The sequence below is a fragment of the Peromyscus maniculatus genome, chromosome 13 (genome assembly GCF_049852395.1).
Source record: "Peromyscus maniculatus bairdii isolate BWxNUB_F1_BW_parent chromosome 13, HU_Pman_BW_mat_3.1, whole genome shotgun sequence".
NCBI lineage: Eukaryota > Metazoa > Chordata > Mammalia > Rodentia > Cricetidae > Peromyscus > Peromyscus maniculatus.
Genome location: NC_134864.1, coordinates 5,470,434 through 5,493,285, shown reverse-complemented (window position 1 = coordinate 5,493,285; position 22,852 = coordinate 5,470,434). Strand labels below are relative to the sequence as shown.

At 48.0% G+C, this 22,852-nt stretch overlaps 1 protein-coding gene across 1 annotated transcript in view; it reads right to left on the bottom strand.

The window, feature by feature from the left end:
* The window catches only part of Inpp5d (inositol polyphosphate-5-phosphatase D), a 112,655-nt gene that overhangs the window by 51,349 nt on the left and 38,454 nt on the right, over positions 1-22,852 (bottom strand). Inside the window, exons 3-4 of the mRNA XM_006984234.4 lie at positions 4,638-4,788; positions 2,189-2,363 (exon numbers count right to left, since the gene is read on the bottom strand). Coding sequence (XP_006984296.2) covers positions 2,189-2,363; positions 4,638-4,788 — 326 coding nt within the window. The remainder of the gene's footprint in view (positions 1-2,188; positions 2,364-4,637; positions 4,789-22,852) is intronic.

Genomic DNA, 22,852 nt, shown 5'->3' with positions numbered 1-22,852 from the left:
GGGAGATCTGTGTGCCTGTGTGAAGAAGGTCCCTCAGGTGGGACTGCAGAGGCACCTCTGGGTACTGTTGAAGGGAACTGAGGATGGGGGCTGGGAAATGGTCCTTCCTTCCTTCCTTCCTTCCTTCCTTCCTTCCTTCCTTCCTTCCTCCCTCCCTCCCTCCCTCCCTCCCTCCTTCCTTTCTTTCTTTCTTTCTCTCTTCTCTCTCTCTCTCTCTCTCTCTCTCTCTCTCTCTCTCTCTCTCTCTCTCTCTCTCTCTCTCTCTCTCTTAGACAAAAAGCCTCCAAAACATATGGAGGGGTCAGTTTTCCATGTCCTTAGCTCATACAGCTGGAATCCAAGGGTTGGAAGGACAATCCAGCCTAGAGGTAACAAATAGGTCTGACCCTCACACAAAGTCCAAATTCACGTCAAAGATGACCCAGAACACTGCAGGACAGAGGGGCTGGAGTCGCCCTGGCACCCTGGGCTCCATGGGAAAGTCAATGAATTATTAATTTTGTTTTCTTAGAGATCGAAGGTGGGGTGGAGGTGGGATAGGGTCTGCCTCCAGGTTGAGTTTGAACTGTTTTTTTGTTTTGTTTTGTTTTTGTTTTTTTGAGACAGGGTTTCTCTGTGTAGCTTTGGTGCTGTCCTGGATCTCGCTCTGTAGACCAGGCTGGCCTCAAACTCACAGAGATCCACCTGCCTCTGCCTCCTGAGTGTGGGGATTAAAGGCGTGCGCCACCACCGCCCGGCCAAGTTTGAACTCTTGATCTTCCTATCTCAGCTCCCTTAGTGCTGGTACATCCAGTTGGCTTCACAAGTGTTGGAACTACAGACACATACCACCATACCTGGCTTCTCTGTGTGATTAGGGCCAGGAATGTGAGACCAGGTGTTTAGGTGGCCTGACTGTGCACACACCTGCCCCGAACCCCTATTTGGCCTGGTCTTTTCAGTTTACAAAGTGATAGAGCTGAAAGGCAGATGTTTGTGTCTGTGTGTTTCCAACTCTGGTACCCAAGTTGTCTCCTTTCAATCAGGATGCACTACCTGATCTCCCCACCCCCACCATCACCTATCTCCAGGGATCATGTGCTCCCTGGACTCTGGCTCTTGGGAGCCAACCTTTCCCCCAGCACTTGATGTAGCTCTTCCATGAAAAATGTCTGTACCCTGCTGTGGAATAATCCTTTTGTGTGCTGTTGTTCTCATTGATAATAAAGAGTTGACTGGCTAATAGCTAGGTAGGAAGAGGTTATGTGAGAGAGCCAAACTAAGAGGATGCTGGGAAGGAGGGCAGAGTCACGAGGGGTCACCAGGGACACAGGAGATAAAATGACATGCTGGATAAGGGTACTGCCACATGGTAGAGTGTAGATAAGAAATATGGGTTAATTTAAAATGTAAGGACTAGTTAGTAACAAGCCTAAACTATTGGCCGAGCATTTATAATTAATAATAAGTCTTTGTGTGGTTATTTGGGAGTCAGTTGTGGGGACAGAGCTGACTGGCAGGATGGTAGCTTATTAGTGAAGCCATAAGTTTGCGATGCCATCCTGGGGCCTCACAAGAGCTGTGTGAGGAGAGCATGTAGACAGTCACATTGGATTTCCTAGGGTTCAAGGCTACCGTTTCTGAGACTAGGGTATGCCTGTGGAATGGAGAGGTTCCTCCTGCAGCTGACTGCGATAGGATGCAGTGCAACAAGAAGGAGCAGCCTCGCAGAGTGGTTTCCTGTGAGAAGCACTTTAGGAACGTGGGTGACCGTGGGTGTGGAGGTTCCACCTGACCACAGAATGGTAATGACCTTCTAAATGAAAAGCAGTCTTGCACTTACAGGACAGAGAGACCTAAAAATTATAAATGTAAAAAACACTTCAAAACTTTAAAAGTAAGCAAAAAAGGAGAGTAGACATTTTCCCTCTCAAAGATAATGATGAAGTGTTAGCATACAAGGAAATTATAAAATCTGACAAGAAAAATACAAAGACCCTGATCTCAGAGAAATGAGCTAAGGACAAAAATAATTTCTTTGTTTTTTGGAGGGAGATAGTCCTGACTGAAAATACAGAAGTTGTCTTTCAACTTTACTATTAATAAGATGAATGAGAAGGGCTCTTGCTCCCTACAGCCTGGGCCTGTGCTAGATGCTGGTACTGGGCACAGGCCAGCTTCCCAGGGGGCTCTCCAGGTAGAAACTTACCCACTGGTGTCCATGCTCTGTAGTCGCTGAAACAGCGTCTCAGCAAGACTCGGCCGGGTGACTTCAGGGCCTCGGGGGTTCTCCATTGGAAGAGGAGGGTCCTTGGCCTCGCAGGGTCCAGCAGATACAGGAATGTTTCTGGGAGGTAGCTCTGGCGGTGACATGACACTTTCTCCTAGGAGAACAGTAGGAACAAATGTCATCTGTGAGGACAGTGTGTATATAGGCCTGCTCGGCATCTCTACCACAGCCCTAGGAGGTCCAGGCTACCAAGTTCCAGGTCCTAGTCTGCCACATGGTCCCTGTCTGTCTCATGGTCCGTATTCCTCCTCGCTACATCCATGGGAACCCCTGATTAGAGAGAGCCTCCTGAGGCTGACCTGGTTTCATGATCCTTAGACCCGGGGCCTCTCTGGCCGTGGTCTGTCCTACCATGTTGCTCAGCAAAGACCTACTGCACAGGGCCACCTGCAGATTGCTGGTCTTGGACAGACCGATCTGCAGATCAGAACGATGACTTGGCTCTGAGGGTTACAAATCACAGCCAGGACTTAAGGGCAGGAAATCAAGCCCATCCAACTGTTCACGCTCTCAACCGCTCTCTCCCCTCCCACTTCTGCCCTCCTTCACTCTTCATCCTCTCCAGTCTCAGTCCTTCCCTTTCCCTCTTCTAGACCCTCGGAAACAAGTTTAGAAAATAAGGGGTCCTCTCACTCAGAGACCCCGACACATCAAACACACAACTTGACCTTCGTCTGAGAGACTGAGACCCTTGCCAATTCCTTCCAAATAATCTTTCATGTGCACAAAGGTCATTGAGCCTTTTAGGTTCAGGAGTTCCTCCTGCCCATGCCCCTCCTGACCCCTGATGGCTACCCTGGCTCCAGCCCCAGCACAGCCGGGTGACAGGAACAAGGGGCTTTTCCTTCAATGTATGTGTACGCCCCTTCCTCTCTCTCTCGGCTGTGGAAGACAGTTCTGTTTCTATTTTGGGCCCGGGGAACTGCAGGCCCAAATCAGGTCAAATGCAGGTCGAATCAGACACCTAGTCCAGGCCCTGGACGTCCCTTCTTAGCTCTGGGTCTTGTATGTGACCAGGAGCCTTGTTTGGGGAAGTGAAGTCAAGGTCAGGAAAGTGGGCTTGTCTCCGGAGCCTTTACAGGAAGCATTGGGGGTTTGCTTCCGCTGGCATCCCAGGGCCAGGGAAAGCTCAAGAGAAGCTGGGTAGGTGGCCTGAGGGAAGTGAGAAGGGTGAAGTGTGGAAGACGTGTCTACAGGACAAGATCAAGGCCGCCATGTGGCCTCATGTGACCCTTGGCCCCAGCTGCTGAACTCTAAAGTCAGACAAAGGAGACCTGGCAGTTCCCGTCAGCAGACTCGGAACTGTGGTCATCTAGGATGAATGCTTTGCCTGGCCTCCTCTACCGTTCCTTCAGGGCTGGTGAGCTGGGTCTCCTGGCTGCCTTTTGGCAGGTAGCTTGAGCTGAACAAGCAGGAAATGGGGGGCTCCAGGGAGGCAGAAGGGTGGAGAAGGGGGCAGGTGATCTACAGTTAGCTCAGGGGAGAACAGGATGCCTCAAATGTGCTTGGCATATTCTCACCAGGGCCAGGCAAGAGCCAGACCTGGGACATCAGCATTGCTGGTCTAATGTCTTCCCCAAGGAACCTGCCAGAGCACGCTGTCCAGCTGAGCGGCTCAAGGTTACTTGAGGGCTTCTGTTAGTCAAGGAACCTTTGAGATGAAAAGAAGAGTATCCTGCTGGAGGGCTGTCTGAATAATTGTCTCTCCATGACCGGCTCCTTGTCCTTCTGCTGTTCCTCACCCATTCTTGGGAACTTTTTTTTTTTCTTCTTCAAAGTATTTTAGGAGCCTCTTTAGAGATGGTGGGGGTCTCACTATGTAGCCCAGGCTAGCTCAAACTCAGACTTTTCCTGCCTCAGCCTCCCAAATTTTGGGATTGCCGGTGGCATGTACCACCATGGCCGTTTCTGTAGTCTTTAATGATGGTATATGAAGAAGCACTTTGTCCATCCTCTCACTTAGGAGCAGGGATTGCTGTCCGTCATTGTTTTCATTATAATGAGGAAACTGAAGAGAGCTCCATTCATGGAGTATCTGCTGTGTACTGTGAATACCGTTCCATTCATGGGCTCACCTGATCCTGTGACGTCCTGAGAGACTGATGTGTTACTGCCACCTAATCTCTTTAAAGGGAAGCTTGTGGTTCAGAGAGTCAACGTCAGTCACTCAAAGCCCAAAGGCAACAAGCAGGAGAGCGGGGGTTCCCGTCCACACCTGACTTCAGAGCCCAGGCTCCCCATCCACCATTGCTGTGCTATACTCTCCCTCTGCCAGCAGGACCTTGTGCTCTGTGAGCACCTGTGAGACCAGACCACAGAGTCCTGCTGGCACCTCCCTACCCTTGCCAGCCTCGCCGTCCCTGCCTACCAGTGTCCTCTTCGGCCTCGTCGATGGCGTCTTCCTCCTCCAGCGGCACAGGGAACTGCAGGTGGGTCACCAGCCCCATGTTTTCCTTCCTGTAGAACTCGATGAGCTGGTCCAGCTTGGTGAAGAACCTCATGGGGACACCTTCGGATGCCTGGGGACAGAGCACATTTTAACCACAATGTCGCTCAACCACAAAGGCCACCTGCATCAGAGACCGAAGAGACGGGAGTGACCATACTCCAGAAAAAGCTTCAGGCTCCCCACCCACACCGCACATCCGGCAGCCGGTGACTCCCAAGAGCCCTTGGCAAAGGTGCAAATGGGGGTATTTTTAAGACTATTGTTCATTTCAGCTGTTAATTATTTTTATTTTACTATACAAATATAGTATATTTTTATTATACCCAAATTAGGAAATAGAGATATTTGAAAGAAATCACCTATACCCTCAAAGGCCCAAGAGCTCTATTTTTAATAGTTTCAGTGTGTGTGTGGTGAACAGAGCTATTTTTTGCTTCCCCCCCATCACAAAGATAATTTCTAAAAATTATTTTTTATTTTTGGTGTTCAAGGTTGAACTTGGGACCTCACACATGCAAAGCACAGCCCTGCCATAAATGACACTCCCAGGCCCAGGCTATTTGTTTATTGATTACTCCTTCTTACAGGGCAGGAATTGAACCCAGGGCTTTACATATGCTAATCGAGCATCCTACCACTGTGCTCCATCTCCTGTCTCCACCTCCTGAGTGCTGGAATAGGTCAGAGGTCACAAGCACAGTTGTTGCTGCCCTTTTTAACTTTATTTTAGCTTTTAAACTTTAACTTTAGGCAGAGTCTCTCTGAGTTATCCAGGCTGAGCTTGGGTTCATCCTCCTTCTGGCTCAACCCCCAGGGTAACTGGGATTAAGGACACATGCCACCACACAAGGCTTGTTTATTTATTTATTTGAGGTTTTGAACTGGGGTCTGGCTGTGTAGCACAAGGTGGCCTCGAACTTCCAACCATCCTCCTGCCTCAGACTCTCAAGTGCTTAAAATCAGAAGCCTGTGCCACCACAACTATTATTTTTAAAGATAGGAAAATGTGTTCTTGTAATGTTTTCATTTGTTTTAACTGTGTTTTTTGTTTGTTTATTTGTTGAGATTGGGTCTCACTATGCAGCCCTAGTTGGCCTGGAACTCACAGAGATTTGTCTGTTCCTGCCTCCTGAGTGCTGGGATTAAAGGTGTGCACTACGATGCCAGACACAGCTACTTTTTTTAAAGATGAAATTATTTTATGTGTATGATGCTTTGCCTCGACATATGCATGTGCACCATATGAGTACAGTGATCATGGAGGCCAGGAGAGGGCATCAGATCCCTTGGACTGGAGTTAGAGATCACTGTGAGCCATCCACGTGGGTGCTAGGCTCCGAACCCTGGTCCTCTGCAAGAGCAGCCAGTGCTCTTAACTGCATGGCCACCCATCCAGCTCTCGATTATAGTTGTTTTAATCCAAAGTCAGAAAGTGGTCCGAGCACTGCAGGACCACTGTATGTCTGCTGTTGATGATGAAGTAACTCTGCTCTACCGTTCCAACACTCTGGGACCAGGACTCTTGTATGTTGATGGAAGAGAGAACTCCAGCAGGAAATTCAAGGTCTTCTCTGAACGGCTAGCCCAGTCCCCACCAAGATGCCCCTTCATCCATCTAGCATACCCTCGCTAAGACCATAGCCCTCCAGGCAGCCAGATCGGAGCAAGGGACCAAGATAGTGAAGGTACAACGGGCAGCACATACACCTTTTCTCTCATGTGTCTTCCGTGGCTTTGCAGGGTCACAATTCCTCCACCTGGGCCTCCAAACACCAAGTGTCTGCCTATAGTTCACTTCTGTCTTTTTATTTTGTCATTTTATTTTAAGACAATGTCTTACATTGTAGCTCAGGCTGGCCTCAAACTCATGACAATCCTCCTGCCTCAGCTACCTCATAAGCCACCACGTCCAGCTGTCTCTATCTTCTCAACAACAACTCTTCTATCCATCTTCAGGTTTGGAGATCAGAGGGTGAACAATTTCTTTAGGGATTGCTAGCTAGCTGCCTTCTTGCTGAAAGAGACTCACTGCTTGTGGTAAACAAGGCCAATAAGAAGATGGTTGGGGTTAGAGAGTCTTCACAGGAGGGCAAGCCTGTGGTTGACTCAATCACCTCTTCTACATTAGATTCCTATTGCTGATAGTTTGAGGGCTTCATCTGGGAGGCTTGGTAGGACATTGACTTGGGGACATCAGGATCACAGGTGAATGGGACAGAATGTAGGTGACATCATCCCATGGACTGAGGTCCAGCAATGAATAAGAAGGAGAAAGCAGACTGACAGACACCAGCACTCATCACTCTGCCGCCTGCCTGCGGACACAGTGTGACCAGCTGCCTCTGCTTCTCCCGCTGGGCCTTCCCCATCTCCCCATCACCCCATCACGGCGGACTGCTGCCCCTGGAACTGTAACCAATATAACCCTTCTCTTCCTCCTGCTGCTTCTGTTGGGCATCCAACCAGGAAGCTCTCAGACTTGTCTCTAACCCCAGACTCGTGGGGCCTCCACACTGTAGTGAGGACACAGGGTCTGTGTGAGACTCGGGCCGTCCATACGGGGCTCCCTGCCTTCCTCTGTCTGCTTCTCTTTCTCTTCAAGTGTACCTGTGTGCTCACATGCACTGCGCACAAAAATCTGTGTGCATGCGTGCTTGCGTGTGTGCGTGCGTGCGTGCGTGCATATGTGTGTGTTGTACGACGTGTGTGTGTGTGTGTGTGTGTGTGTGTGTGTGTGTGTATGTGTGTGTGTGTCGTACGGCTTAGGCTGCTGTAGCAAATCTGTAGAGAGCTTAACAAAACCGTTTGTTTATTCTTTTCATTAAATTCCCTTGTTTCCTCAAGCCCATGCTGCACAATCTCTTGTACGCACTGTTAACCACCTGAGTGGCAGCCCCTGCTGAGATTTCCAGAATATTCTTTCAATGGTTCAAATGCAAACAAGAGTGAAATTACAGAAGTAACTTGATGAGATGTAAGACCTTTGAACTCAATTCAGTTAAAGCAGTTGTAAGTATGTGTGGTCTGGGGGGGGCAGGGTTACACCGAATGGATGGCGTGCCACCAGGCATCTGGAAAGAGTATGAAAATATCAAAGGAATTCGAGGTAGGCTGACCCACGCGTGAATCTGGGAAAGGAGTCTCAGCAGGGGCAGGAGTGCCTGGGGACCGCATGTGTGAAAGCACCAGCGATTGGGGGTTTAGGAGGCATCCAACAGAGATGTGCATGATTTTATATAACAGTAAAAAGAGAAAGAAAGAGAGGGAGGGAGGGAGGGAGGGAGGGAGGGAGGGAGGGAGGGAGGGAGGGAGGGAGGAGAGGAGGAAGGGAGGGGGAGAGAGAGGGAAACTGGAACTGCTGCACTATTGAACTGTAGACATATTCAATGTGGAAAAAATAAACAATGGGTGAACAGGCTCAAGCCGAGAAGCGGACAAGCTGAGAGGAATCCCTGCAGGCTGGTATCAGAGCTGGTGGAAGCAGCTAGGGATGCTGGGAGCTGTTGGGCATGCCTCTCTGGCCACTGCCTGTGTTTGCACCAGTCACAGGAGCCAGGGAGCAGGGCCTGGCAGCCCAGCGTGGCAGACTGCCCGGGTAGCACAGGCTTCCAGGAAGATAGGGAATGCAGAGTTGAGTTCCAACGCCAAGGATGGTGAAGCAGGCACCTCTGGGTGGATGCATAAGCCAGTTCGTAATGGTATACCGGGGAGGGAGGCTTTCCTCCAACCCACAGGTCCCACTCTCTAAGGGTGGGGCAGTTGGATCGTCCTCCCCAGTCCATATACTGGAAAGGTAATCCCTATATTCGCATTTGGAGGTAAAGCCTTTGGAAGGGTGGGGCCCCATGATGGGCTCAGCAGCTCTCTGAGCACAGGGAAAGCAAATTCACACTTGCTGTCTGGCCATATGATCCCCTGTGCCACATTGTAGTGGAGCTCGAAGGCCCTCACGCTAGGGGCTAGCACTTTGTCCCTGGACATCCCACCACCAGAACTGTGAGCCAACAAAAAGCTGTAAGCCTTTATTTGTGTGTGTTTTGCTAGGACCTTGTTCATGCTAGACAGATGGTCTACCACTGAGCTACATCCCCAGTTCTTAAGCTTTACGCTCTATAAATGACCCCGTTTGTGGTATTCAGTTATAGCAGAAAAAAAAAAAAGCAATTATTTACGTATGTGTGCAGTGAATCCGCATACATACAAATGTAACTGCAGAGACAGACAGGAGCATGAGACAGGGAGGCAGGGGTCCCAGGTGAACAGTCTGAATCCATTCAACAGAAAAATGTCCTCAAAGAGGTCATAGGTCTGAACTACAATGCAGATTCACCACGCAGGAGCCAGGGCTCAGGGACAGCTCTGAGTGCTTCCTGGTTCTAGCACCCAGAAAGAATCCATGGCCCTCCTAAGGGAAGCAAATCCCTATGAGATAAATTTCAATTGAAGAGGAGACCTGTTACGTCACGTGGGCCAGCAGGAAGCAGCCCGTCTCCACACGCAGGAGATGGTGAAGGTACAAGTCTCAATAGGCCAGAGAAAGGGGCTCTTTCAAAGCGCTGTCTTCGTATGTCTTGGCTCTTGGTAATATGACTTATGGGTTAACAAAGATTCTCCAGGAGGAACTTATATTCAAGGCACATTCTAGAGAAAGGGCCATAGTATAAGGCAGGGGTTGTAGAAGGTGAGAGCCAGCTCACGCAGGGCAGACCTAGGAGTGAAGTCATAGGTGAGTGCATGCCTCTATCCATACAGTACAGAAAAGAGTAGCCTACCCACAGCACGTCATTCTTAAGATGGGTTTAAAAGGCCCTGTGTCCAGGCAGGGTGGCCAGTGAATGGCTGGCTCTGGGTGAAGGGCAGCCATCAATGGGTGCAGCTTAATAAACCCCACTAAGTCTAAACCAACAATTGGGAGGGGTCTTCCAGGTGGCAGTGTGCTGCTGACTGTGGGCCAGGAAGAATAGTAATGTCCTTCAGTAATGAGCCTAGAGATCCCTTCCTACATTAGAAATTGCCCATATCTACCTTCCTGAGAGCCCCCCAACATGCCCCCACAGGAGCCAGGTCTGCATACTACATCTAGATCAGCCATACTGCCTGGCAAGCTAAGCAATTACCGACTCTGTGGGTACAATGGGACCAGAATGACAGACACGAATTTGGAGCCTGGAAGAACGGTGGAGGAACTATGATGAGTGGTCTTTTTTTTTTTTTTTTTTGGTTTTTCAAGACAGGGTTTCTTCGTATAGTTTTGGTGCCTGTCCTGGATCTCGCTCTGTAGACCAGGCTGGCCTCGAACTCACAGAGATCCTCCTGGCTCTGCCTCCCAAGTGCTAGGATAAAAGGCATGTGCTACGGCCACTGGCGTGGTGAGTGGTCTTAATTGAACTTGACACAATCTAGACTTACCTAGGAAGAGAGCCTCAGTGAGGAAATGTCTAGACTGGTCGGCATATGGTGTGTGGGGTGGGGGTGGGAGTGCACAAGAGCAGTACTGTCTTAATTTAGCAGATTGGGAAGACACAGCCCACTGTGGGAGGCACCATTCTCTAGCTTTGGGTCCTGGGCTGTGTGAGTAGAGAACTTGAGTGGGATACACACATGTATGCATTCATTTCTCTCTGCTCTTGACTGTGGGTGTGGTTAGCTGTTTGAGTTCTTTCTTTCTTTCTTTCTTTCTTTCTTTCTTTCTTTCTTTCTTTCTTTCTTTCTTTCTTTCTTTCTTTCTTTCTTTCTTTCTCTCTCTCTCTCTCTCTCTCTCTCTCTCTCTCTCTCTCTTTCTTTCTTTCTGCCTTCCTTCCTTCTCTCCCTCCCTCCCCCTCCCTCCTTCCCTCCCTCTCTCCCTCCTTCCCTCCTTCCTTTCCTCCTTTCTTGTTTTGTTTTTTGTTTGTTTGTTTTTCAAGACAGGGTTTCTCTGTGTAGCCCTGGTTGTTGTGGAACTTGCTCTGTAGCCCAGGCTGGCCTTGAACTCAGAAATCCACCTGCCTCTGCCTCCCGAGTGCTGGGATTAAGGACATGCACACCACTGCCTGCCGGCCACTTTCACTTCCCTCTTACGAAGGGCCGTAATGTGGAATTGTGAGCAAAAATAAACCTTTTCCTTCCGAAGTTGCTTCTTGTTATTATAGCAACAGGAAATAAAACTAGGGTAGGTACCTTCTGTGAGAATGGAGATACAGAGAAGCGGAGTGGGACATGGTGTACCCCCTTCCCTCGAAACAAACCCAAAGGTGGTGTTTTTTTCAACTATTTGTTTGCTTTATTTTTCGAGACAGGGTTTCTCTATGTAGCCCTGGCTGTCCTGGAACTCACTTTGTAGACCAGGCTATCCTGGAACTCACAGAGATCCGCCTGCCTCTGCCTTTTGAGTGCTGGGATTAAAGGCATGCGCCACCATTGCCCCGCAAACTTTTTCAACTATTGAAAATGTAAAATGTTGTCAAGAAAGTTGACATAGGCATTAGTCAGAGTCCTAGAAAGAAGCAGATGTTATATAAAATTGGAGTTTTGGGAGAGTTTGGTAGGTAGGGGAGCAGAGTCCCAGAGATAACCTCCATCCCTGGAAGCACCCAGGGGAAGGCCAGTGCTGGAACCCAGAGAGAGCACCCAGCAGGAGCGGAGGCCTCCGTGGAGGGCCACAGGACTTCACAGGGAGGGATCGGGGCCATGGATCCTGCACCCTCACTCCAATTCTTTACCACCTTCCCCCTCACCCTCTTGCCACCTGGCTGGGGCGCCCCCTGGCTAAGCCCCATGGGAACCCTGGGCAGTGAATGGACCCTAGTGCACACAGAAGATTCTCAGCATGTAAGCTCACAGCAGGAGAGCAGCAGCTGTGTGCATTATGGGACAGCTGCTCAGATCAAGAAGGCCCTGATGGCGCTTCCCTGCCAGAGGAGGGGTGTGGCCCTGCTTCTTAATGCCCAGGCTGCCAGCTGCTCTTCCTCATTCTGCAGCTCTGGCCTTCCTTAAAAGACGACTCATCAAGTCATTTTGAAATAGAGAAGGAACTCCAAAGGTCTCATGTTAGCTGTGTGCTGCTAACACATTTCTGAGCTGTTTATTGATTGATGTTCCCTCACACATGATGCCCCTCAGGAAGGTGATACCCATGAGATTTCCTGTTCCAAGGTGAATCTCCCCTTCTATTGGCCAGGGATGAATCCCTTTTCTCTTTAACGGATTAACAAGAACATGTGGCAGGCAACTTGATTTAGAAGAAATGAAGATGAGAACATCCAAGAAAAAATATTTTTGTGGTGGTGTTGGGCATGGCACATGCTGGGTGGTGCCCTTCCACTGAGCCCCCATCCTCAGCCCCAGGCTTTCTCTACTTTAAATAAGCTTGTAGCTGGGATATCCCAGGCTGAGGCAGACCTCTCTCTGGGACTTACTTCACCAACAGACTAGACATGAATTTATGTTCCGAATCAAAAGTCACATACAAGAAAATAAGGTAAGGATTAGTTCTATTTGCAAAACAAATGTAGTATATTCCCTTACCTCCAATTAATTAATATGTCTATAAAGAATATCCAGAAACAGCATTTCTATCAGGAAACTCTGGCTTGTGATACAATTTCAGTACCTGCTTCTCCCACAAGTTCAAAAGAGCCTTGAGAAACCCAGCATTATAGCCCAAGTCTTTTTACAGGGGAAATTGGTTAGACACATAATGACCCATCAGTGTTCTGAGCTACACTGACCTCATAAAAAACGGACCTCACCAGTGAAGGAGGGAAGGGGAAGGGTGCAGGGAAGCAGAGGAGCTCAGCTGGCACAGCTGGACCTTGCAGGGAGAGATCTTGTTCTCCCACCTGAGGCATCTGCATCTGCCAGACAGCGATATCCTAGAAGGTCCAAAGTCGGGCACAAGGCCTACCCCTCGGACTGGGGGATGGGGTGTCAGCAGGAGGAGGGTGCTAATGTCTTTAAGATGAAGGACAGCTGGTATTCAGACTGCGTATGTCTTTCCAGATTCAGTCTTGGGGATGACTGAGAACACCCTCGGGGAAAGGGGAGGAAGAAAAGGCCAGGGAGGTCAGAGCCCCAGACAAGCTCAAACTTCCCAGGGGATAATTTTAATGTCAGCACTGTCTGCCATCTCTAAATGCAGAACTGAAATTAGACTGGGCACAGGGGAGGAAGTCTGCCAGCTGCCGAGCAGGAAGCATGGTGCTCTGGGTGGTGACTCCTGAAGGTTTGGGCAGCTTTCGTTTTAGATCGAAAAGAATATCCAGAGCTGGGCTGCAGGCCTGCAATACCAGCACTAGGGAGACAGAGGTGGGAGGATCAGAAATTCAAGGCCGTGCTCGGCTACGCAGCCAGTTTGAGGCCAGCCTATCCAGTTACCATGGAGATTTTACAGATGATGGGAAGTGTGAAGTGGAGAACCCAAACCTCACTAGAAGCTCTGTGCACGATCCCACTACCGCCGAGCACTTGTTTCTGGTTCAAGGAGAAAGTTGGGAGGTGGGACTTAGGCAGGGGGTAAACACAAATGTGTCTGCGATGCAGAGGGTCGCCGCGCCGCCGCCGCCACCGCCGCTGCCGGTTGCTCTTACTATTCTGCTCCTCAGCAAGGACCCTCAGTCTGCGGAAGTTGGGAGGATGGTTAAGGGGGGACAGGCATGGGCTAGGGGTGCCCCACGGAGATGATTTAGACAGAAGAGCTGAGAGCATGCTGGCTGGGGGAGGGCTGGGAAAGCTTGGAGTTCGCTTGGCCTGGCCAGGTCGTGTGTTCTGCTCTGGACTGCTCAGCACACACCGGGTACCAAGAGCTGCCATCCTCCTGTGTGGTTCTCACTGTGGCCAGGTCCCACCTTTTCCTGGGTCTCTCTCCCATCTCTGCAGCCATCAGGTGGTTTCCTCTGCCTCCCTCCTGCCTCCAGGCTTCTTCTCAATGCTTAGTTACCTCCTGCCTCAGCCAAATGTCTTCCTGAGAATTACAGACCCAACATGGGTGAAGGAAGGGGGGAGAGAGCATGGTTCCTTGGGTATCTGGGGCTTTGGCAGCATTTGAATTTTTTTCTGGAGTGATTTGAAGCTTCTGGGAGTATTTAAGAGCTGGGGTGCAGATACATGTAGTATAAACGGATTGATGTTTTAATTTCTATTTATTTTTTTGATACAAGGTCTCACTTGACTTAAACTTATTTATTTATTTATTTATTATTTATTTTTGATACAAGGCCCAGACTTGACTTAAACTCATCATCCATCCATCTCAGCCTCCTGAGTGGGATGATTACAGATGTGAACTACCACAGCTGGCCAGGTTAACATCACTTTGGCTGTGGTGTGGGGCAAGAGGGGATCCTCTCCTTGAATTAGGGAGCTAGAAAGAAGGAGGAAGGGTCAGGGACACTAATACACTCAGGAGGCGTGGCCAGCCAGAGAGACCCAGGGGTCTGGGAAAAGAGGAGTTTGGCCTGGGAATAGTTTTGGAGGTTGCTTTGGACTCAGAAATCTTTCATCAGTCATAAGGCTTAGACAGGTACCTCTATAGGATATCCCCTTAGAAGGCAGCTACCTCCACCCCTCCCCCACTGAGATAGGATTTCACTCTGGAGCCCAGGCTGGACTGGCATTCACTATATAGCCCAGGCTGGTCCAGAGCGTGAGCTCTTCCTGCCTCAGCCTCCCAAGTACCGGGATTACAGGCATGACCCACCATGCCCAGCTCCTTTTCCTCTTTTTATTAACACATTTTCAATGTTTCATTGCCTTTGAAGTAGCTAGGGTCAACGTCTGAGATGGGGTCATGGAGATGGTCAAGAATCAGAAGGATACAGAGCGGGTTGGGCTGAAGACACAGTGGAGGCTGAGATAAGGAGGTACCCAGGGCCTGAGAAGTCACTGGAGATGGTCAGGCCAAAGGGACAGCAGAGCAGGGGACTGGTTCCATACCTACAGGGAAGCAGCAGAAACGCAAGCCAGGCTGGGAGGAACTGCAGAGAATGGGCTCGGATAGTGTGAGTTCGGGGTGTGTGTGTGGAGAGAGACAGAGAGACAGAGAGACAGAGAGACAGAGGGACAGAGGGACAGAGGAGGGTGTCAGATGTCCTCTTTTTATCACTTTCTGCCCCCCTCCAGTCTCTATCTACCTCAGAGCTAGGGAGGCGTGGCTTGTTGCCTGGGTGCTGGGACCAGAACTTTGGTGTTCATGATCGCACAGAAAGTGTCCCTAACCGCCAAGCATCTTTCTAGCCCCTCAAACTCATTGTCCTTAATGTACAGATGATTCCAGGTGAAAAGTATAAATGTGTCTGCTGAGAGGGCCTAGAGGGCCTAGAAGTGATAACACACTAACAGTCTTGAGCACACTCACTGCTCAAATACTGGGTGATGAACATCTTTCTCCATTAGGGAGACTCAGAGACCCTTTTAGTCAGCTAACACCCTGCAGTCCGGGGCTGGGATCGTACAGCGGAACCTATAATATCTACAGCTCTAGAGCAGCAGTTCTCAACCTGTGGGTTGTGACCCCTTTGACAAACCTCTATCTCCAAAAAATATTTATATTATTATTCATAAAGTAGCAAAATTATGGTTATGAAGTAGCAACAAAAATAATTCTATAGTTAGGTGTCAACATAACATGAGGAACTGTATTAAAGGGTCACAGCATTAGGAAGGTTGAGGACCACTGCTCTAGAGAGGAAATTCATGCTTCGAACATGAAGACAATTTGTCAACAAGAGCCAGGAACTGACTGGAAGGACAGTGGGAGAGAGAAGCCAGCACACTCTGAACATCAAAATGAATAATGAAAATAGTTATAGTCCACTGAGTGCAATGAGAATTCATGAGTCTACCTTTATATAAATGAATCAAAGGGGAAAGCTCTTCCCACAGTAGAATGCCAATTAATAACCGTCCAACCAAAGACAGGAAAAGGCAATTAGCATTTGGCAGCCAACACTGTAATAACTGATTCAGGCGAGCTTCACCAGTGGGTGCTAAAACCAAGGAAGAGATATTTAGATAGTCTCAGACTATTTCACAAAACAGTGTGTGTGTGTGTGGGGGGGACCGCATGAGCACGCGCACACTGAATTTTCTAATCTTATTTTATTTACACCTTAGGTATCAAATTTAGAGCCCTGAGTACACTAGGCAAGCAATCTACCCCGAGTTACACCCCTAGCCTAGTTATCAGTTTTTGCTTATTTTGAGACAGGATCTTATTTATCCCAAGCTCCACTCAAATTCATGATCCTCTTGCCTCAGCTTCTGAGTGTTGGGATTACAAATTGTGCTGTTATACCTGACTTCAGTTATTTATTTTATTTTATTATTTTAGACAAGGACTCATGGTCTAAGCTGGCCTCAAACTTACTATGAAGCCTAGGATGACCTGGAGCTGGGGATATAGCTCAGTGGCAGAGTGACTAATGTGTGTTAGGACTCTCGTTTCAGTTCCAAGCAGACACACACACACACACATACACACACACACACACACACACACACACACACACACAGAGAGAGAGAGAGAGAGAGAGAATGAAAACTTTAAATAATAAATATCTATAGTAATTTGCAAAGAGGAAACTCTGTAGATGCCATCTTAGCCTCATACTCAAAGTTTACTCCAACAACAGGGCAGAGCGACCCATGCCTCTCCTTGAATGGGAGCGACCCATGCCTCTCCTTGAATGGGAGTGTTGAACACAGCACCCCTGGTGAGAACTTCTGATGGGAAAACAGGACTAGACCCAGTCCCGGGGGAAGCCCTGAAGAACTCCAATCAAGAGGCAGCCTACAAACTTACTAGCTAGTTCTAAAAAAAAAAAAGAAAGAAAGAAAGTAAATGTCACGAAAGAAGGAATAACAGCATGGCCAGCGTTAGAGTATTAAAGGGACAGAACAGGTACATGTCACATATGACTCCAGATTGAACATTGGTCCAGGAAGGAAATTATTTTATGTATGTAACTTATGGTTTACATAAATACTCAAGTGGGATATTTTTATATTGCTGCTAAGACTGTTGGAGAAACTTGAATGGAGCTTTGGGACTGGATGGTGGATCGGCGTTAACATCCTGATTTTGATGGCTGAATGTGGCTATGGCAGGAGAGAGAGAACAGGGCATCGCCAGACTCTTAGTCTCCAATGACTCAGGAAAACATCAATGGTCATGTAAGAGACAATGATGAGTATATTATATGTTAAAATGCTCAGTGGGGAAGATGGAGAGAAAACTGCAATTCTTTGCACTGTTCTCAAAATTTTCTTAAGTCAAATTACTTTCAAAATAAGTTTTGTTTTGTTTGTTTGTTTGTTTGTTTGTTTTTTTAAAGACAGCCAGGCTGGGAATGGTCTCTATCTTAGCTGATGGTTACATGCAAACACTTTTTTTTTTTAGTTCAACGTGGTTATAAAAAACATTCTTAGAATCAGTTTTTGTAACCTAGATCGTTTCTTTTAGCATGTGCACATGCAAACATTTGCACACATATAAGTATACACAGGAAAGGGTTTTCAAAGAGATCTTGTCTAAAAGTGTCAAATTTTAAAAGTTCATACAAAACCATTCCAGGTTTACATACTTTTAGAGTTTTGTATAAAATATGTGGCGATCTTGGGTCATCTCCAGTGCTCAGACAGCTGTAATAATTCAGATACAGTGAGAACACAAAAACAATCACGGAGAGCCTGGCAGTTGTGTGTGAGTGGATGGAGTGAGGGGTGGTGACAGGCCCAGGCAAGCTTCCACTCAGTACAGGCTGTGTCTGGCCTGCAGTGCTATCTGGCTTGCCTGGGGAGGGGCAGTGCCCCCTTTATTGACACAGGTCTTGTGCTGGGGCTGGAGAATTCAAGGTGGCATGGGCAACTGGGCATGGTGGATCTGGGCTCCTGCCAAAGCCCCATCATACAGAAGCAAGGCAGGTCTTGCTCATGAGTGGGACAGGAGGCTGTCCGGGGGCAGAGAGCAGGCAGAAGAATGGAAGTCAATGTGGACCCTACTCTCTTCTCTCCCAGGACCTATGGGCTTGATTTGTCACCAATGAGTGACAGCTGAGGATCCCAGCTTGTTGGGCTCAGAGGGTGGTTTGGGTGGAGTTTGGAAGGACCCCTGTTGTGGGAAAGACCACATGAATAGACTGTATGAATTCATAACCTCATCTCAGGGCTTTGCAACATCTTACACTAATGTGAGAGACCTACTTCTTTGTCCTATCAGTGTGACTTGGCCATGTGACTTGCCTTAGCCAACTTAATGTGGACAAACACCAATTCTGAGCAGAGAGCACTATGGGTCTCTCCTGGACACACCTGGAATCTATGATCTTCTATGAGAAAAGATGCCCATCATCCTGGGCCAAGAACACATAAGAAGCAGACCCAGACCTGGCCAGGTGCCTGGGGTCCAACTTGACCCAGCAGAGCTCATCTCAATCAGCCAGTGACGACCAGACTGTATAAGCCAGGAGAAGAAAAATCAATGTATCAATGTATTGCAGGCATAAAGACTTTTTTGGATGGGGGGACATAAAGCATTTTTAATTCTAGCATGAAAGTTAAAGTTGGGCCTTTAGTGGGTTGCCCACAGGACAGTAGATGCATGCAGAGTCGTGAAAAGGTCACGCACACACAGATAATGGGAGGATGAGTATTTCCCAAGGATCTTTTACTGAACTTTATGATATAATCACCTTCACTGGTCTGAGGAACTGAAGCCATGAGAGACTGAGTATCTGGTCCAGTGTCACTCCATTCATTTTATCACCAGGACAGTCACTAGGAATAAATCTCAAACATAGACACATTTGTTCCAGCCTCACAGGGCTCCCTGCCATCTCATTCTTTGTGGAGGTCTTCAGTGCCCTCTGGGTCCTCTCTCGTGGTTCCCAGAACCTCTTCACGGTGCCCTCCACTCTCCAGCGCCTCCACTTTTGCAGTCCTCATCCACGGACGCTACCATCCAGAATACACCACACATCACCCTTTAATATCAGAGGTACGCTACAGTAGACTAGAGATGGCTGCCCTGCAAGACTCTTCACATGCTGTAACTGGACGCTGACCAGCATCCAGCTGGTTTGACCCTGGGCATCAATGGATAGCATAAGCTAGTAAAAAAAAAAATGGTCAGGGGCAGAAGCTTTGAGAAGTCTAACGCTAATCACAGAGTTGTTATAGTTTAAACTTACAATGTTCCCACCAGATTCATGGCTTGAGCACTTATTCCCAGGCCTAAAGCACTATTTTTAGTTTTTGTTTGTTTGTTTTTTTATTTTGTTTGGAGACAGAGTTTCTCTGTGTAGCCCTGGCTGTCCTGGAACTCGTTCTGTGTTTTCTATCTATCTATCTATCTATCTATCTATCTATCTATCTATCTATCTATCTATCTATCTATCTATCTATCTATCTATCTATCTAGGCAACCCAGGCTGCCCCAAACTCACAGGGATCCACCTGCCTCTGTGCCTCTACCTCCCAAGCGCTGGGATTAAAGGCATGTGCCACCACTGCCTGGCAAGCACTGTTTTTAGAAAGTTGTAGAAATTTATGAGGTGGGGACCCGCTTGCAGAAATCTTTGAAGGCTGGACCTGCCCCTGGTTCTGGTCCCTGAGATCTTACACTGTGGTCCATTCTTCAGTTTTACTGCCTGTGTCTGGGACCTATTCTGAACTTCATCCATAGGGTACTATTTCCTGGTAGATAATACATACTGAAAGGCTTCCCTCCATGCCTGTGCTGTATAAGGACCCTATGAGGGTAGAACGGTGCAGCCATTCAGGTGAGTACAGCTAGCACATAATTCAGGCAAATGAAATATGAACAGATCCCATGGTATAGCAACTTCACTCCTGGCCTGTAGCACATTGGGCCTGGGCCACCTCTGTGGATCATGATCACAGGCTAGTACATGATGGGTAAGATTTGGAGGGAGCCTGGGTGAGTGTCCCTGGAAGACGACAGGTGAGGTTGATCAAGGCACACACAGGATGTCCCACCAGCAGGAAGCAAGGATTAGAGGGGTATGCACCAACATAGAAAAAACCCTTTTGTGTGGTTTTTGTTTGTTTGTTGTTTGTTTGTTTGTTTTGAGACAGGGTTTCTCTGTACATCCCTGGCTGTCCTGAAACTCATTCTGTAGGACCAGGCTGGTCTTTAACTCAGAGATCTGCCTGCCTCTGACTCCCCAGTGCTGGGATTAAAGATGCACCACCACCCTCCAGCTAACATGGAACAATCTTGGAAGGCCAGTGAGATGGCCCAGCAGGTGAAGGCACTTGCTGCCAAAGCTGACAAGTTTGAGCTCTGAGACCCACAAGAGAGAAGAGAACCAACTCACACAGGTGACCTCCATATACATGTTATGGTACATGCACATGCACACGTGTACACATGCACAATGAATAAATACAATTTAAAAATTTGAAGTGGGGGGTGGTGGCACACACCTTTAATCCCAGCACTCAGGAGGCAGAGCCAGGCAGATCTCTGTGAGTTCAAGGCCAGCAGAGAAACCCTGTCTTGAAAAACCGATAGATAGATACATAGATACATAGATACATAGATACATAGATAGATAGATATAAAAATTTGAAAAAAATCTTACAAAGATTCCTGGGTAAAAAAAAGTAGAAAACAGAATGAGACCTAGACTATCGCTTGAGTCAAAGATGTGTGCACACAAAACACATTCTGTAAGAAGTATGCAAATAAGACACTCCTTAAATGGTTGCCTATAGAAGAGGGGTCATATACACATGTTATACAGTGGAAAGGATTAAATTGTAGTGATCTATTGTGTACCCTAATAAACTTGCCGAGAGATCGGAGGACAGAGCCAACCACTAGATTAGACATAGAGGCCAGACAGTGGTGGCCCACACCCTTAATCCTATCACTCAGGAGGCAGAGATCCGTTTGGATTCCTGTAAGTTCAAGGCCACAATGGAAACAGAGCCAGGTAGTGGTGGCACACACCTCTAACCCCAGTACTGGGAAGCACACACAGTGTGTGGACAGAGAAAGGTATGTAAGGTGTGAGGAGACAGGAACTAAGGCAGTTCAGCTGAGATCCTTTCTGGTGAGGACTCAGAGGTTTTCAGTCTGAGGAAACAGGATCAGCGGAGGAGTTGGGGAGGGGAGGTTGTCTCTGGCTGCTCTGCTTCTCTGATCTTTCAGCTTTCATCACAATATCTGGCTCCGGGCTTTTTATTAAAAGACCACCTAAGATTCAAACAACATTAAATCATTTTGTAAAGTTATTGCTTTATGGTGAGCTTGGGCTATGGTTTATTGATTGGGTAAGATTGGTTCCTAGCTCTATGACCTGAGTTTATTGACAACACATTCTGTGCTTCAGTTTTTTTCCTTTGGTTAAATGCAGAGAAAGAGCAAAGCATGATGGTTCACACCTGAAATCCCAGCACTAGGAGGCTCACTGTTGGTTGGAAACCAGTGTAAGCTGCCACAGTCAAGTTCAAGGCAAGCTTGGGCTATAGAATGAGGCCCTGTCAAATAAACAGAGACAAATGTAAAACTAAGAGATGCGGGAGAACTGGGCAGGAATAAGGAACCCCGGGGAAAGTGTAAAATCTGAAGCTCAGTGCAAACGAGGCAGGCGGTGTAAGACGCCAGGAAGAGTTACCCCTGAAAGGAGAAGTTTCCACTTAGTTCCTGTTACAGCTGTGGGGGACATAGATCCAGAGTTGCTGGAATTTACAAATGTCAAGAGAAAGTAAAACTCCAGGCTTTCAGATGAAGTCTCAGGCTTTTTTTTTAATGTGCACAACTATTTTTTTTAAAGCATCATATCTGCTGTGCAATAAAAAGATAAACAAAGAAGGAGAAGGCTGGCCGAGGACCAGCGCTCATCTCCTTCTGCTTCCTGACTGTAGATGCAGTGAGGCCGGCCGTCACCTTACACTCCCATGACCATGCTTGCCCACCACGATGGGCCATATCCTCTCAAAGCCCGAACCCCAGGAACCCTTACTTCCCTTAAGTTGCTTCTTCTCGGGACACTTTGTCCTTGGAGGGTGATGGTTACCACTCTCAGGCTACACCAGTCTCCTTGCCCACGAACAAGGACTAGAAGACCTATTTGGCCAAGAGTTGAAGTCAGCAGCAGCTGCTTTAAGCCCAAGGCAAGAGTCACCATCCCCAGGGATCATCTGCTAAGTGCAGTCCCCTCCCACTTTTTAGATACATAAACTGAAGGTCAGAGGGATGGGAAGTTTGATCACACAGTCAAGTCAGTAAAAGAGGTGGGGGGAAAATACCTCCCCCAAAGGCGATTAAAATAAAGAAAAAAGAAAACCCTGAATTAAAACAATTATGGGTAAGGGTTTGGGGCCCGAAAGGACTCTAAGTCAGATGGAGGTGATTGTGAATCTGTCTGACCCCTCAGTGAGCTACAGGAGGGTGCTGGCTAGTTCTATGTCGACTAGGCACAAATAAGTCACCTGAGAGGATGACTTCAGTTGAGAAGATGCCTCCATATAATGTGGCTGTACGTTAGCCTGTAGGGCATTTTCTCAATTAGTGATTGATACGGGCAGGCCCAGCCCATTGTGGGTGGTGCCATCCCTGGGCTGGTGGTCTTGAGTTCTATAAGAAAACAGGCTGAGCAAGCCAGGGGAAGCAAGCCAATAAGCTACACCCTCAATGGCTTCTGCATCAGCTCCTGCCTGTTTGCGTTTCTGTCCTTTTTTCCTTCAATGATGGACTGTGATGTGGAAGTGTAAACCAAATAAAACCTTCCCTCCCCAAGTTACTCTTAGTCATGGTGTTTCGTTCGTCACAGCAATAGAAACCCTAACTAGGACAAGGAGGCTCTGATAAAGATGCCTCAAGTCCAGAGGCAGGCAGGCCTCGCCAGCTCTTCCAATTTGAGTTTATAGCACATTCTAACAGGGTTGTTGAAAGCAGCCATTCTGGTGGCCACCATAGTGGAGTGTTGACGGCACAGACATCGGCAGACAATGGGGCAGTGTTTTCCTTGTTGGAGAATGACAGTCAAACGTCTGCCACTTCATATGTCAAAGGGAGCGACATCCATGTTGACAGCATCATCTCTCCAGTCCCTACAGGGTGGACCTCCTGCACACACCTGGTTTTCCTTCTGCATGGCCCCAGTATTAGAAGGCGCCATTGAATCAGGGAA